At 66.1% G+C, this 12,068-nt stretch overlaps 1 protein-coding gene across 1 annotated transcript; it reads left to right on the forward strand.

Annotated features, from left to right (window-relative positions):
• The first annotated feature begins 4,812 nt into the window (after positions 1–4,812).
• On the forward strand, positions 4,813–11,832 carry CDC42EP4 (CDC42 effector protein 4). Its single transcript, XM_027725374.2, has 2 exons — positions 4,813–4,850; positions 9,928–11,832. The coding sequence occupies exon 2, from the start codon at positions 10,041–10,043 to the stop codon at positions 10,956–10,958; it is 918 nt and encodes a 305-aa protein (XP_027581175.1). The 5' UTR covers positions 4,813–4,850; positions 9,928–10,040; the 3' UTR covers positions 10,959–11,832.
• Positions 11,833–12,068: the final 236 nt, after the last annotated feature.

Here is a 12,068-nt window from a genome sequence, read left to right on the forward strand (position 1 = left end):
GGCAGGAAAATCCAGGTGACACGTTCAGGTTTCATCGCCTGTCACCCCCTGGCAGTGAACGGAGGGGGGCTGGAGCTGATCTGGGGAGGGCTCAGCTGCCAATGGTGCTGCCAAGGCACTGGGTCCATGGCTGGGGGCCACCAGGGCTGTGGGGTCTGCACAGCACCTGGGGCTCAGAGCCCCTGGAAGCCACGAGCCAGGACCCCAACCTGGTGTGGGCAAGGAGCTGCCAGGGGAGCGTTGTGCTTTTGGGGACTGGTCACCCAGACTGCAGCTCCCCCCGGACTGGGGAGAGTTGGGATGCTGTGGTGGCCTCACTGCTGAGCCACAGCCACCATCTGTCCCCTCCTCGGTGCAGGGTGTCCCCAGCCAGTGGGAGCAGAGGGCATTGCTGGTGGGTGACTCATCTGACCTACTTGGGAGCTGGTGCTGAAGGCAGCACAGCACCCAGGGGTGCCTGTGCCCTTCCTGGGCAGCAAAGGGAGCCCCAACACTCCACTGGTGGAGATGGTGACATGAGGGCAGAGCAGGGCCTGCGTTTGGCTGGACAAATCCTGCTCCTCATTTGCAGCCCAACTCCAGCCCCAGGCATCCCAACTTGTGCAAGAGGGACCTTCCTCCCACCGGGGCTGGGACATGGAGCCGACAGACACCGGGCAGAGCAGGTCTGGGGAGTTGAGCAGCACAGGCGAGTTCCCTGTGTGAGGGATGCTCCCTGTGCAAGGAATGCTCCCTGTGCAAGGAATGCTCCTTTTGCAAGGAATGCTTCTAGAGCAAGGGATGCTCCTTGTGCAAGGGGTACCCCCTGTGCAAGGGACACTCCCTGTGCGAGAGATGCTTCCTGTGTGGGGGATGGTCCCTGTGAGGGATGATCCATGTACCAAGGATGCTCCCCATGGGAGGAGCACGTGCCAGCCCCTGTGAGCAGCACTGAGAAGGTCCCCAGACGTGTCCCCCATTGCAGGGACAGCGGGATGCAGGTCCCAGGGCCACCCGCGTGGGGTCTGCGTGTGCTCCCTGGCACGGGGGCAGAGCAGAGCCCAGGCCCCGCTCACCTGCCCTGACCCGGCTCATCCCTGGCAGGGTGGAAGGAGGAGCTGGAGGTGCAGCCACATCCGCGGCAGGTTTGGCGCTGGCCCCGGGCCGGGAGGTGAAGCCGCCGGCGCGGCTGTGGCCAGAGCACCAGGGCCCTGCGGCAGCGACAGCGGCCAAGGCGGGAGGAGCCCTTTGTGCTCGTGGTTTCCCACGGCTGAGGGGTGGGATCCCACATCCCAGCATGGCAGTGAGTTGGCTCTCTGCTCCCCAGGGACGGTCTGGGAGCTGCGCAGGGCACAGAGCCCGGTTTGGGCGCAGCAGGGATGGGCTGAGTGCCAGTGGCACGGGCAGGGGCTCTTGCTCACCTGTGCTGCCTCAGTTTTCCCGTGGCACGGATGGAATGGGACCGAGCGGGCTGGCAGGGGAAGACACTGAGCACAGCCACCTGTCTGCCACCTTGGCTTTCACCACGCTGCTGTCACAACCAGTGCCTCCCTCCATCCCGGCCCCTCCAGGCAGGTGTGGGCTGCCCGTGCCCATCCCCAGTGCTGCCGGCACTGCCGGCTCTCCGAGCTGCTCCGTGCAGGGGGAGCTGTCGGCACCGATCAGTCCCCGGGGACTGAACTGGCCTTGACATCTCTCCCAGGCGCTGCTCCGGTGGCCTGCGGTTCCCCCAAGGGCAGAGCACCGCTCGCTGTCAGCGCTGGGGGAGCCAAAGGGGGGCACAGGGGACACGCTGCACCCCCAGACCTCTCTGGGCGGATGAGGCAGCACTGGAGTGGGACCTGCTCCCTGCCCCAGGTGCTACAGGGAGATGTTTATGTGCCAAAAACAGGGGCTGTGACCAGTAAAACTGGGCTGTGATTTATCTGAATTTCTTTGTTTTAGAAGCAGCCCTGCAGCCTGGGTTCTCCCTGTCCTCCAGATCTCTCTGGCTCCCTGCCAGCTCCTGGGGCAGAGCCAAGTGTGCCATGTCCCCACCTTTCCCTTGCCCTGGGCCATAGGGACAAGGACAGCCCCTCCTGCCACGCCGGGGGCCAGACGGGACTCGGCGCATCCTCAGAGCCCCACGTGCCCGGGGCACTGCACCGTGCCAGGGGTGGCAGGGAGAGAAGAGCAGAGGACAGACCCAGGTCTGTGCACCCTGTCCCGCAGGTGTGGGTGCACCACACTGAAGGGGTCCCTGTGCCGAAGCTGTGCCAGGGCAGGGGGTTTCCATGGGCGCTGCCAGCCACGGTGGGTCCCTGCAGAAGCCACGCTCCAGGTGGGATCATAGAATCGTAGGATGGTTTGGGTTGGAAGGGAACTTAAAGACCATCTTGTTCCAGCCTGGAAACCCAGATCTCCTGGGAGAAGCTGGGATGGCTGCATCCCATCCGGGTGATGGTTTCCTGGGTGGGTGGTGAGTTGTGGGAGCTCCTTCCCTGGCACCCAGAGAGAGTGTGCCAGCTGGGGAAGGCAGGGTGAGCCTGCCCACTGCAGGCTCCGACCTGCACACTGCTCACCCCAGTGGCACCCCAAGAGTGCTGAGATGCCAGCAGTGAGCAGTACAACCTGCCAGGATTAGCTGGATAACTGCTCACCCTGCTCACCCCTGGGCAAACGGTGGGGGGAAGGGGTGAAACCCCCCGGCTGTGGGTGCAAACTGGTGTCTCTGGTGTTAGTGGGGCTGGTGGGGAGGCTTCTGGCAGCAGCCAGCGCTGGGCCGTGGGGCTGGAGGGATTTGGGGGAGCTGTGGGGGCAACGCCTTGTTCCTGGCACCCTGGGGTGTCCAAGGGCGATCCCCAGCACTGGGGCTCAGGGAAAGCACCCCGCTGGCTCGGCAGTGCCGGCAGACAAAGCTGGCAGGCGCTGATGGCAGGAGGAGGGGATGGAGCTGCTGGGAACTTGGGCGCTTCTCCCTGTCCTGCTTTTCAAAGCGCTTTTCAAGCCTTTTCTTTTTTCTTCCCTGCTTTCAAAAGCTGCTGAGAAGCAGCAAAAGGAACCGGCGGTGGCTGAGGAGGGCGGGAGCGCTGAGCTCCGTGATCCTGAGCCGCCCAGCACCCCGACCTGGCTGCCGCCTCCCCAGGGCCGGATCCAGCCCCGGGCTCTGCGTGGCTGAGGGAGCGTGGAGGGGGCCCGTCTCTCCCAGGCAGTTTTTCAAGTTGAGTGGGTGCCTGCTCTTCCCAGCCGGAGCCAGGCCAGCCCGCGGGAGCCTTCCCGGCGGCTCCCAGCAGCCGGTTGATGTTAATCCCTCCTGACTGCGCTGTCTCAGCCATCTCCCTGCTCCCGTGACAGCATCAGGTGAGGCGAGCAGAGCTGCACCGGTGTCACACCAGCCTTCAACCCTGTCCCCACGCGAGTGGGTCGAGCTACCGGTGGGGTCTCTGGCAAACCCCCCTCCTCTTCCTCACCCACCAAAAAACCACTGTTGCATCCAGCGGTGGCTCACAGGGGCCCCCTGCTCAACTGCAGGCTTTGCCTCTTGCCTCAGTTTCCCCACACGGAAAGGAAGGAAAATAAAATTTGCCAAGCAAATGATTTGGGAAAATGGCACTGGAAGGAGCAGCATGGCCTGGGATGGAGGCAGCAGGCATGAGTGAGATGGTGCTGGGCACCTGGGCTGGGGGCAGAAGCTGTGCCCTGAGTACCAACCCCAGCATCTCTGCAGTGCCACACCCACCCTCAGTGCCCAGTGCAGTGCCAGCTCCGTGTGTAAGCCACTTCCCTTCCAACTGAGGGAAATGTCAGCACCAGATGAGCCATCACAGTGCCCAGGGCTGCCCAGCCTGGTGCTGCCACCATGGGCCCCCAGACCGTGCTGCCGGGCCCAGGGAATGGAGCTCCTTGCACCGGTGACATGAGAGACCTTCAGACCTCACAGCGTCGTGTCCCAGCACTTGAGATCCCAGGGCTGCATGGCTGGAGCATCCCAGGACCCCACTCATCACCCCCTGCACCCCATCCTGGCTCCCTCCACAAAGACACCAGATGCTCCGGAATATCCAAGAAACGCTGCATTAGGCAGGTCCGGGATAATCTCAGCTCTCCCGCCCCTTTTCTCCCACAAAGGTCTTGTCTTAATCCCCGCGAGCGAGCGGCTGTGCAGCCCAGCACTCTCCCTTTCAGCCCCTCGCCAGCTCCGGGGGGCTGGGATGGTCACGGAATCCATTACCAGCACTGGGGGGGCCATGGAGCCCCTCCCAAAAGCCGGAGCGGCCATAGAATCCATCGCCAGCTTCGGTGGGGCCGTGGAACCCAGAGAGAGCACCAGCACCGGAGGTCTGGAGTGGCCTTGGAGCCCCTGTCATCGTGTCTTGGCCACTGCCCACTCAAACCACCCATGGCCTGGAGGGACCCCACGGCCCCCTGAGGGGGATGGAGCAGTGGGGCTGGCTGGGAACAGGGAGACGAGGGCGGTGGAGGGGAGGTGTGGGTGCTGTAGCCCAGTGGGTGTCACAGTCACGATTGGAACGGTGGCATCCCTGCACCACGCCTGGGAGGGGCCGGGAGACCCCACTCACAACCCCCTCCAGGGGAAGCTTCCCGCGATCCCGCCCCCCCAGCGCATCCCCGCGCTGCCGGGCCCCCACTCATGACCCCACTCATGTCCCCACTCCCGCGGGACCCCCCTGAGCGGGGCCGCGTTGGGGACAAGGGTCACCCCCCCCAGGCCCCCCGCCCCACTCGGGTTTGAATGGAGGGCGTGGGACAGCCCGTGACGTGGCGCGGCGCCATTGGCCCGGGCGGGGCGATGACATCACCGGCGCGGCGGGGGGGCTCCGTTCCGGCGCGGCGCGGCCATGGACCGGCGGCGGCGGGGCCCGGGCGAGCAGGTACGGGGGGGCCGGGGGCTCCGGGGGTCGGGCCGGCTCGGCTCGGGGAGCCCCGGCTCGGCTCGGCTGGACCGGCTCGGCTGGACCCTGCTCGGGGGGAGGCAGCCGCGCTCGCTCGGCTATTGTCCGGTGAACGGGCGGGGTCCCCGGGGCTGCCCCGCTCCGGTACCGGGCAGGGGGGGCGGCGGTGACCCCCCGCCTCAATTCCCGCGGGGCCGTGGGGTCTGTCCCATGGCGCGGGTGGGAGAAGGGGTTAACAGGATGCGGAGCGGTGTTTGCCCGGAGTGGGGCACCGGCCCGGCACACCCCGCCCCGCCGGCGACCGGTGGCCGCTCGCCCGCGGCTCCGGCGAGCCCCGCGTGGGGCTGGCGGTGGTCGGAGCCGGCGGTGGTCGCGGCCGGGGCGGTGGCTGCCCGCGGCCCGTCTCGGGGAGGTGGATCCTCCCCGTGCTGGAGCGGCTCCAGGGGCACCCCGGGGCTGGCCGGGGCTGGGCGCCGACGGGTGCTGAGTCAGAGCCGCCCGAAATCCCCGTCCCTCTCATCCCCCGGCGGCCCGGGACAGGGCTCGGGGTCCCGGCCGGCTCCCAGCCTGCCCTGCTCCCAGTCCCTGCGCGACACACGCCGCTCCCATGGGTGCCCCTCAGAGAGGGACCTGCCCTGCTCTGCCAGCCCTGGGCACGGGACTGGCTCCCCAACTCGCTCCGGTGCCCCAGAGAGAGGGAGCTGCGCGGCTGTGCCAGCCCTGAGCGCGGAGCCGGCTCCCAAACCCGCTCCGGTGCCTGTGGAGCTGGGACTCAGTGGGCAGCGGCCGCTCGCGGGGCGCTGGACTCGTCCCACGCCGCCCCGGTTTGACCCCGGCGGCAGCAGCAGCGTTAAGTATGGATGTTTCCAAGCGCCGAATCTATGGATCAGGAGGGCTGTTTCAAAAGGAGTTGGGATCTATACAGTAGGGAAGCTGTTCCAAGGGGATCGTTAATGGGCTGGGGTAGAAACTGAGGCACAGCGTGCACTCTGCACCCCGGGACGGGGCTCTCTCCCCGGCCGAGCACACAGTAAACAAGTCTGTTTTGGACGCAGCTCCCTCGGAAACCGTGGAGCGATTCCAGCTGAGGTTTAGCCCCGGGGAGGCTCGGTGGATTTGGGTCTAGGGGTGCAGAGCGAGGCTGCCCTGAGCCCCCATCCCCGGGGGTCCGTGCCATGGGCTGCCCGGCCGCGGGGCTCCCCGCGCGGCCCCCCCGGCCAGCCCCGCTGCCGGCGGCGTTGTGCTGACCGTGCCGCTCTCTCCCTTTGTTCGCTGGGTTTTGTCCTGAGCACAAACAGCCGCCGCGGGCCCCCCGAGCCGGCTGCTGTGGGCTGCGGGCCCCCCGGCAGGTAGGGAGCCGTGGCCGCGCTGTGGGAAGTCTGCCTGTTTACTTCCCGTCCACCTCAGCGAAACCGCAGGAATTCGGAGCCCAGCGGAGGTCGGGAGATCTGTTTAGTCCCGGTATCCTGTCGGACCCCGGCCAGCCCCTGTTGTTGTGAGAGAAGGAGCCAGGACCAGCGAGGAGATAACCTTTCCCCTCGGAAGAGTCCCCTCCTGGCTCTGGAGAGCCGCGGGCTGGTTCGTAGCCCCAAAGCAGGAGGATTTATGGTCCTGTGCGTGTTCTGGCGTGTCCTGCCAATAGTTCCTTGCTGAACTCTGGCTACCTCCTGGCTGTTGGCCGCCTGGCTTTTGGCACTGGCGTGCCGGCGCTGGGGCGGTGAGTTCCCCAGCCTGGCGCTGCTCCGTGTGCCGAGAGCCCTGGCGAGAGCCGAGCTTTGCCTCCCGCCCGCCCCGTGTGCCATCTCGCCGTCCCTGCCTCTGATGCTCGCTGTCAGTTGCCTTTCAACTTCCAGAGGCTGCTCCGTGCGTCCCACGGCTGAGCTGCAGCGGCGTCCCGATGCCAGGGACAGGACCAGACCTGTCACCGTGCCGGGGTGGAGGCGGTCACCGGGGCGCCGGGGCTGCCCGCACTGACAGGACCGTCTGCCCCCAGGCCCTGGGAAGACTCGCTGGGGAGCCCGATCGAGGGTGTGACAGCGGCTTGGTCCCCTCCCGGGGCTGGCAGTGACAGGGTGTGATCCGTGCCCTGTCTCCAGCAGCTGTCTGCCAGGCTCCAACATCAAAGGGCCGCCTGTGCCGGATCCCCGAGGGGCAGCGCTTCCCAAAGTGGGGCTGAGCAGGCTCCGTGTCCTCCCTGCCCCCTGTGTGGGTTCTCCCTGGCCCTGGGCGGTGTGGGGGGCCCAACTGGCCCGGCCCAGCCCCTGCCCCAGCACCCGGCAGGGTGGGGAGAGCATCCTCTGATCTCGGGGCTGCAGGGACTGCAGAGCCTGGGGTGCTGTGCATGGCAAAGCCGGGGAGCTCGTTTGGAGCCGGCCGGGCCGGCCGGGATGCTTTCCTGGCTTGGCTTTCCCAGCCTGGGAGCAGGACGAGCCGGGGGCAGGACGCGTGGGAGCGTGGCTGGACTCGGCGTTTCCCCTGTGTGTGTGCACCCGTTCCCTGCCCTCCTTCTTTGAGCCACTTGTCCCTCTGGTCCCCACGTGTGACTGGTGCTGAGCAGGATGAGATGGAGAGGATGGAGGAGGGGGTCTCATGGGAAGCCTGCACCATCAGGGTACATGGTCCTGTCCCACTTCCACACTGGCTGCAGGATCCCACTGTTCTGCAAGCAGATACTCATTTACAGGGACAATTGTGTCCCTGGGCACCTGAGGCTCTCACTGCTCAGAGCTCATGCTAACAAAGGGCTCAGAGGGCAGGTGGGAAGCGGCACAGGGCTGTCAGTACACTTTATCCCTCTTTTCCTCAACCCGTGCTCGGAGGTCTCATCCCCTCCCCTTGCTCCAAAGCACTGCTGGGACTTGGCCGTGCTCTGGGCTCTCTGCCTCGGGATGGGCAGTGCTGCCAGGTGCCTGTGAAGTCTCTCGGGTTACCAGCAGCTTCCCCTGGTAGGTGGCTGGAGAGGCAGCGCCAGCGATGCCTGGCCTGGTTTCGTTTGTGAAAGCGCCGGCAGCGGGAATGTCACAGGATCCGCTCTCCCCGAGCGAGAGGAGGAGAAAAGGGCTCTGTGTGCTGCTCCCCTGGGCAGGACGGGGTGGGCAGCTGGGCTGTGCGGGCAGCAGAGCCCCACTGCGCTGCCATCACCCCTCGGGGTGAGCTGGGAGAGAAACATCGAGGGGTGGGGGGAGATTTTGGCTGCTGTGAAAGAGCTTTGAGGGCAGGAGTGTTGAGGGGGGTGTGGTGCTGGTTTGGGGGCTGTGATGGTGATGGAGCTCTGCTGGCTGGGGTGGCTGTGCTCCGATGTCCCGCTCCAACCTCCCGGTGGCCCCTTTGGTGCGGCTTGCAAAGTATCTCACAAATGCTGAACTTGGCCCCGAAATCTAAATACGAGGCAGGGACAGTCCCCAGATGGCCTAAATCAGCAGCACGGTTGCCTGGCCCAGCTGGGGAGCTCGCCGGGAGTGTTTGTTTTATGGAAAACCAAAGGCTGGAGGAATGCCGGCCTGGAAGGAGACTTGGGAAGGGGAAGGCGTTCGTGCCGTGCACACGCGCTCAGCCGGGCACGCACCAGATCCTGCTCAGGCTGGGCCTCTCTGGTGTGGTGGGATCCTGCACGGGGCTGGACAGGGAGCGTGGCCACGTGCCACCAGTGCCCTGGCCGGCCCCATATGGAAGCCATGCACGGGAGGGCTGGGCACCAGGACTTTGCACCCACTGGGGGTCAGAGTCCATCCTGCCCGGCCGCAGCCTGCCTGAGGTCCTGTTGCTCCTGCAGGGGACAGGGGGTGTCACAGGGTGGATTTGGGGAGGGACGGGGGGTGGAGCCCTCCCTTTGCCATGCTGGGAGCTGGGTGGTAGGTCCCGCGGCGCCCTGTGGTGTCCAGTTGAGCAGGGCTGGGGTGTGCTGGGACCGTCGCTGCCCGTGGGCTGTGGGGACAAGGCTGGCCTCCGGCCGACCCTGCAGAGCCATTCAGCTGCACCCTGGGGCTGGGTGGGCAGCGGGGGGATGTGGCCCCCGCCCCAGGCTCGCTCAGAGGACAGACGTGTCCGTCCCTTCCCCGTGCGTGTCACGGGGCCGCGGTGTCGCCGGCGGTGCCCGCGGGGAGGAAGCGGGCGGCCACAAGCCCTTCCTCCCCGGCAGCCCCTCCCGGGACCACCTGGGGCTGCCTGGCGCCATGGGAAGCGCGGGATGCGGTGACGTGGTCTGTGTCCTTGTCCCCTCCCGCGTGGCTGCGGGCACTGGGCTGGACAGGTCGGCCGTGGCACCGAGGGGCCCGTGGGAAGGAGTAACGTGCCCGTGCACACCCCACCCCGCCGGAGCCCTCGTCATTTCTGTCACCTCTGAGTCACAGCCGTGACGATGAGGTGGCCGGGGAGGGTGGGGATGGTCACACATGGGCTCAGCGCCGGGGAGCAGTGAGGATGGAGGGGTTTGGGGTGCAGCAGGGCTGTGTCCCCATGTCCCCCTGCTGCCAAGCGTGAAGAGGTACCCGTGGGGTGCTTGTGTGTCCCCCTCCCCGGCTCCCTCTGTCCCCCTGCTCGGCGTGCGGTGCCTCCCGGGGGCTCTACGCCCTCTTCACACACTTCCTGCCGTCTGTTTCCAATTCCTTCTGGCGTCTGCTCCTTTCTGCTTTCTTCCAATTAAAAAAAAAAAATCCCAGGCATCTCCTCGGCGTGCGACTGGCGGAGGCTGGAGCTGCCGTGCCCCGCTCCGGCGGGCTGGGGCTGCACGGGGAGGGGACAGGGGTGCCCTGCATCCCTTTTGGTGCCCGTTCATGTGGGGCACAGGGGCAGGGATCATCCCAAAGGATCCCTTTGCCCAGATCTTTCTCCTGTGGATGTCTGCTCCGTGGATAAGGTCTGGGACCCGCTTCGGGGGGTGTGGGGAGCTTGGGAGGGGTCAGAGGATGTGTTCCCCGTGGAACAATGCCCCGTGTGGAGGCTATTCCTGAGGGAACCAAGCAGCTTGTGGGCATGGGGTCGCATTTTGCAGCTTGGCAGGGTGAAGGCCCGTCCATGTCCTCAAAGCCTGACCATGTCCCTCTGTCCTCTCCCCCAGGAGTGACCCGTCTGTGACGCCGGTGGGATCCCAGCCGTGGAGCCCCAGCTGTGAGCACCGGCGGGGCCGGCGGGACACGGTGCAGCTCTGCCCAGCCTCCGCTCACCGCCACCATGCCGATCCTCAAGCAGCTCGTGTCCAACTCTGCCCACTCCAAGCGCCGCTCGCGGGCCGACCTGACGGCCGAGATGATCAGCGCGCCCCTGGGGGACTTCCGCCACACCATGCACGTGGGGCGCGCGGGGGACGCCTTCGGGGACACCTCCTTCCTCACCAGCAAGGCCGGGGAGCCGGTGCCGGAGGCGGGCGAGGAGCCGGGAGCCTCCAAGCCCAGCCTGCTGTCCCGCCGCTTCCGCAGCAGCAAGCGCTCGCAGTCGGTGACACGCGGTGACCGGCGGGACATGCTGGGCTCGCTGCGGGACTCGGCGCTCTTCGTCAAGAACGCCGTGTCCCTGCCCCAGCTCAACGAGAAGGAGGTGGACAGGAGCGCGGGGCAGCTGCCCAAGAGCCTCTCCTCCAGCCCCGTCAAGAAGCCCGAGGAGATGAGCCCCGAAGAGCAGCAGCGCCCGAACGGGGCGGCCGCGGGGCCGCTGAGCCCCAGCTTGGACGAGCGCGACTTCGGGGACATCACGGAGCTGCCCGTGGTGGTGGCCAAGGGCGGGGCGGGCATGAAGCACGCAGAGTCCATCATGTCCTTCCACATCGACCTGGGGCCCTCCATGCTCGGGGACGTCCTGAGCATCATGGATAAGGATCAGTGGGAGCAGGACGAAGACCCCGAGGCGGAGGAGAGCCACGAGGAGGAGGGGGAGGCCGCCCTGCCCGGCTCCCCGGTGGTGGCGGTGGCGGCCCCGCCGAGCCAGAGCCCGGCCCGTGGGCCCAGGGACAGCAGTCCAGCATCCAGCTGCACCTCGGGGCCCGAGGAGCGCAGCCCTGTCCCCAGGCCACCGAGCCAGCGGGGGGGGCCCCCAAAGCGCCCCGACAGGGAGTTCTCGTTTGCTGATGAAGATGATGATGAGATACGAGTATAAAGGAGGGCGGCTGAGCCGAGGGTCTGGTTCTCACTGCGGTTCTTGGACATGGGGCTGAACACCCCGGTGCTGCAACGGTGGCACCAGGGAAGATGTGACTCCTCCCTCCTTCCCTCTCCCTGTGCCATGGCAGGACAGTGATCTGCTCCCAGGGCCAATCTGCTCCCAGGGCTGTGGGGGCATTCCTGACATCTCTCAGCACTTCCTGGGAGGGGAAGGCAGACTCAGTTTTGGTTCTTTCTGTTGGACTTTGGATATTAGCTCTTCTCTCCTGCCCCCCTGCCCACGTAAAGCAATTTAGGATCCAACAAGACGAGCCTTTGGAGTTCTAGCCCCTGTAGTAATATATATTTTTTCCTGCCGTACGGTTTTTACTGTTTTCTGATTTGTACTTAACTTTCTTTACTCTCGCTTTTGGTTTTAACGGAGGGGAGATTTCCCGTGAGGAAGAACTTGGCTCTGGAGCTCAGAGGTGGCCCAGGACTGTGGGCAGCTTCACCTCCTTGGGTTTCTTGTGGACTTTCTGCAGACCAAGAGCCTCCAGCCCTGTGCCATGGCAGGTGCTCGGATGCATGGATGGATGGATGGATCCATCCCAGATGCTTGACCCTCCAACCAGCCTGGGGGTCACAGGGATGCCCCCAGCCAGCCCAGGCACCGGCTGCTCCTGGGGTGCTGATGGAAGCGTGGGTCTGTCCCCCCTGGGAGGAGCACCTGGAAGCCCCCTGAGCCAGGGAGCCCCGATGTCCCGGTGCTGTGGGGCCGGTGGGGCCGGGCAGTGCCAACACTGGGCTGGTGCAGGCAGCTGGAACAGGAGGTTTTATACCATGTATGTACAGATGCAAAGAATAAAAGGAAATGGTAGTGACTGCAATGGCCTGAGTTCCTGAGGGGTGAGATCTGTGGGGACCTGCTCCCCAAGCAGGACCAGTTCCCTGTGCTGCCGCTGTCCCCATCCCCCGTCCTGCTGCCTCCACCTTCGAGCCCGTCCCTGGCTGTGATCCTGTCCTGGCCGGAGTTTGGGCACCTGCAGTGGCCGTGCTTTCTCGGCCCACGGCGGGAGGAAGCGGGAGAGCTCCTGCTGGCCGGATCTGGCTCCGGGCTGGGCCC

Source organism: Pipra filicauda, unplaced genomic scaffold, assembly GCF_003945595.2.
Source record: "Pipra filicauda isolate LSUMZ 115617 unplaced genomic scaffold, ASM394559v2 scaffold80_size11013439_pilon, whole genome shotgun sequence".
In the NCBI taxonomy this organism is placed as follows: Eukaryota; Metazoa; Chordata; class Aves; order Passeriformes; family Pipridae; genus Pipra; species Pipra filicauda.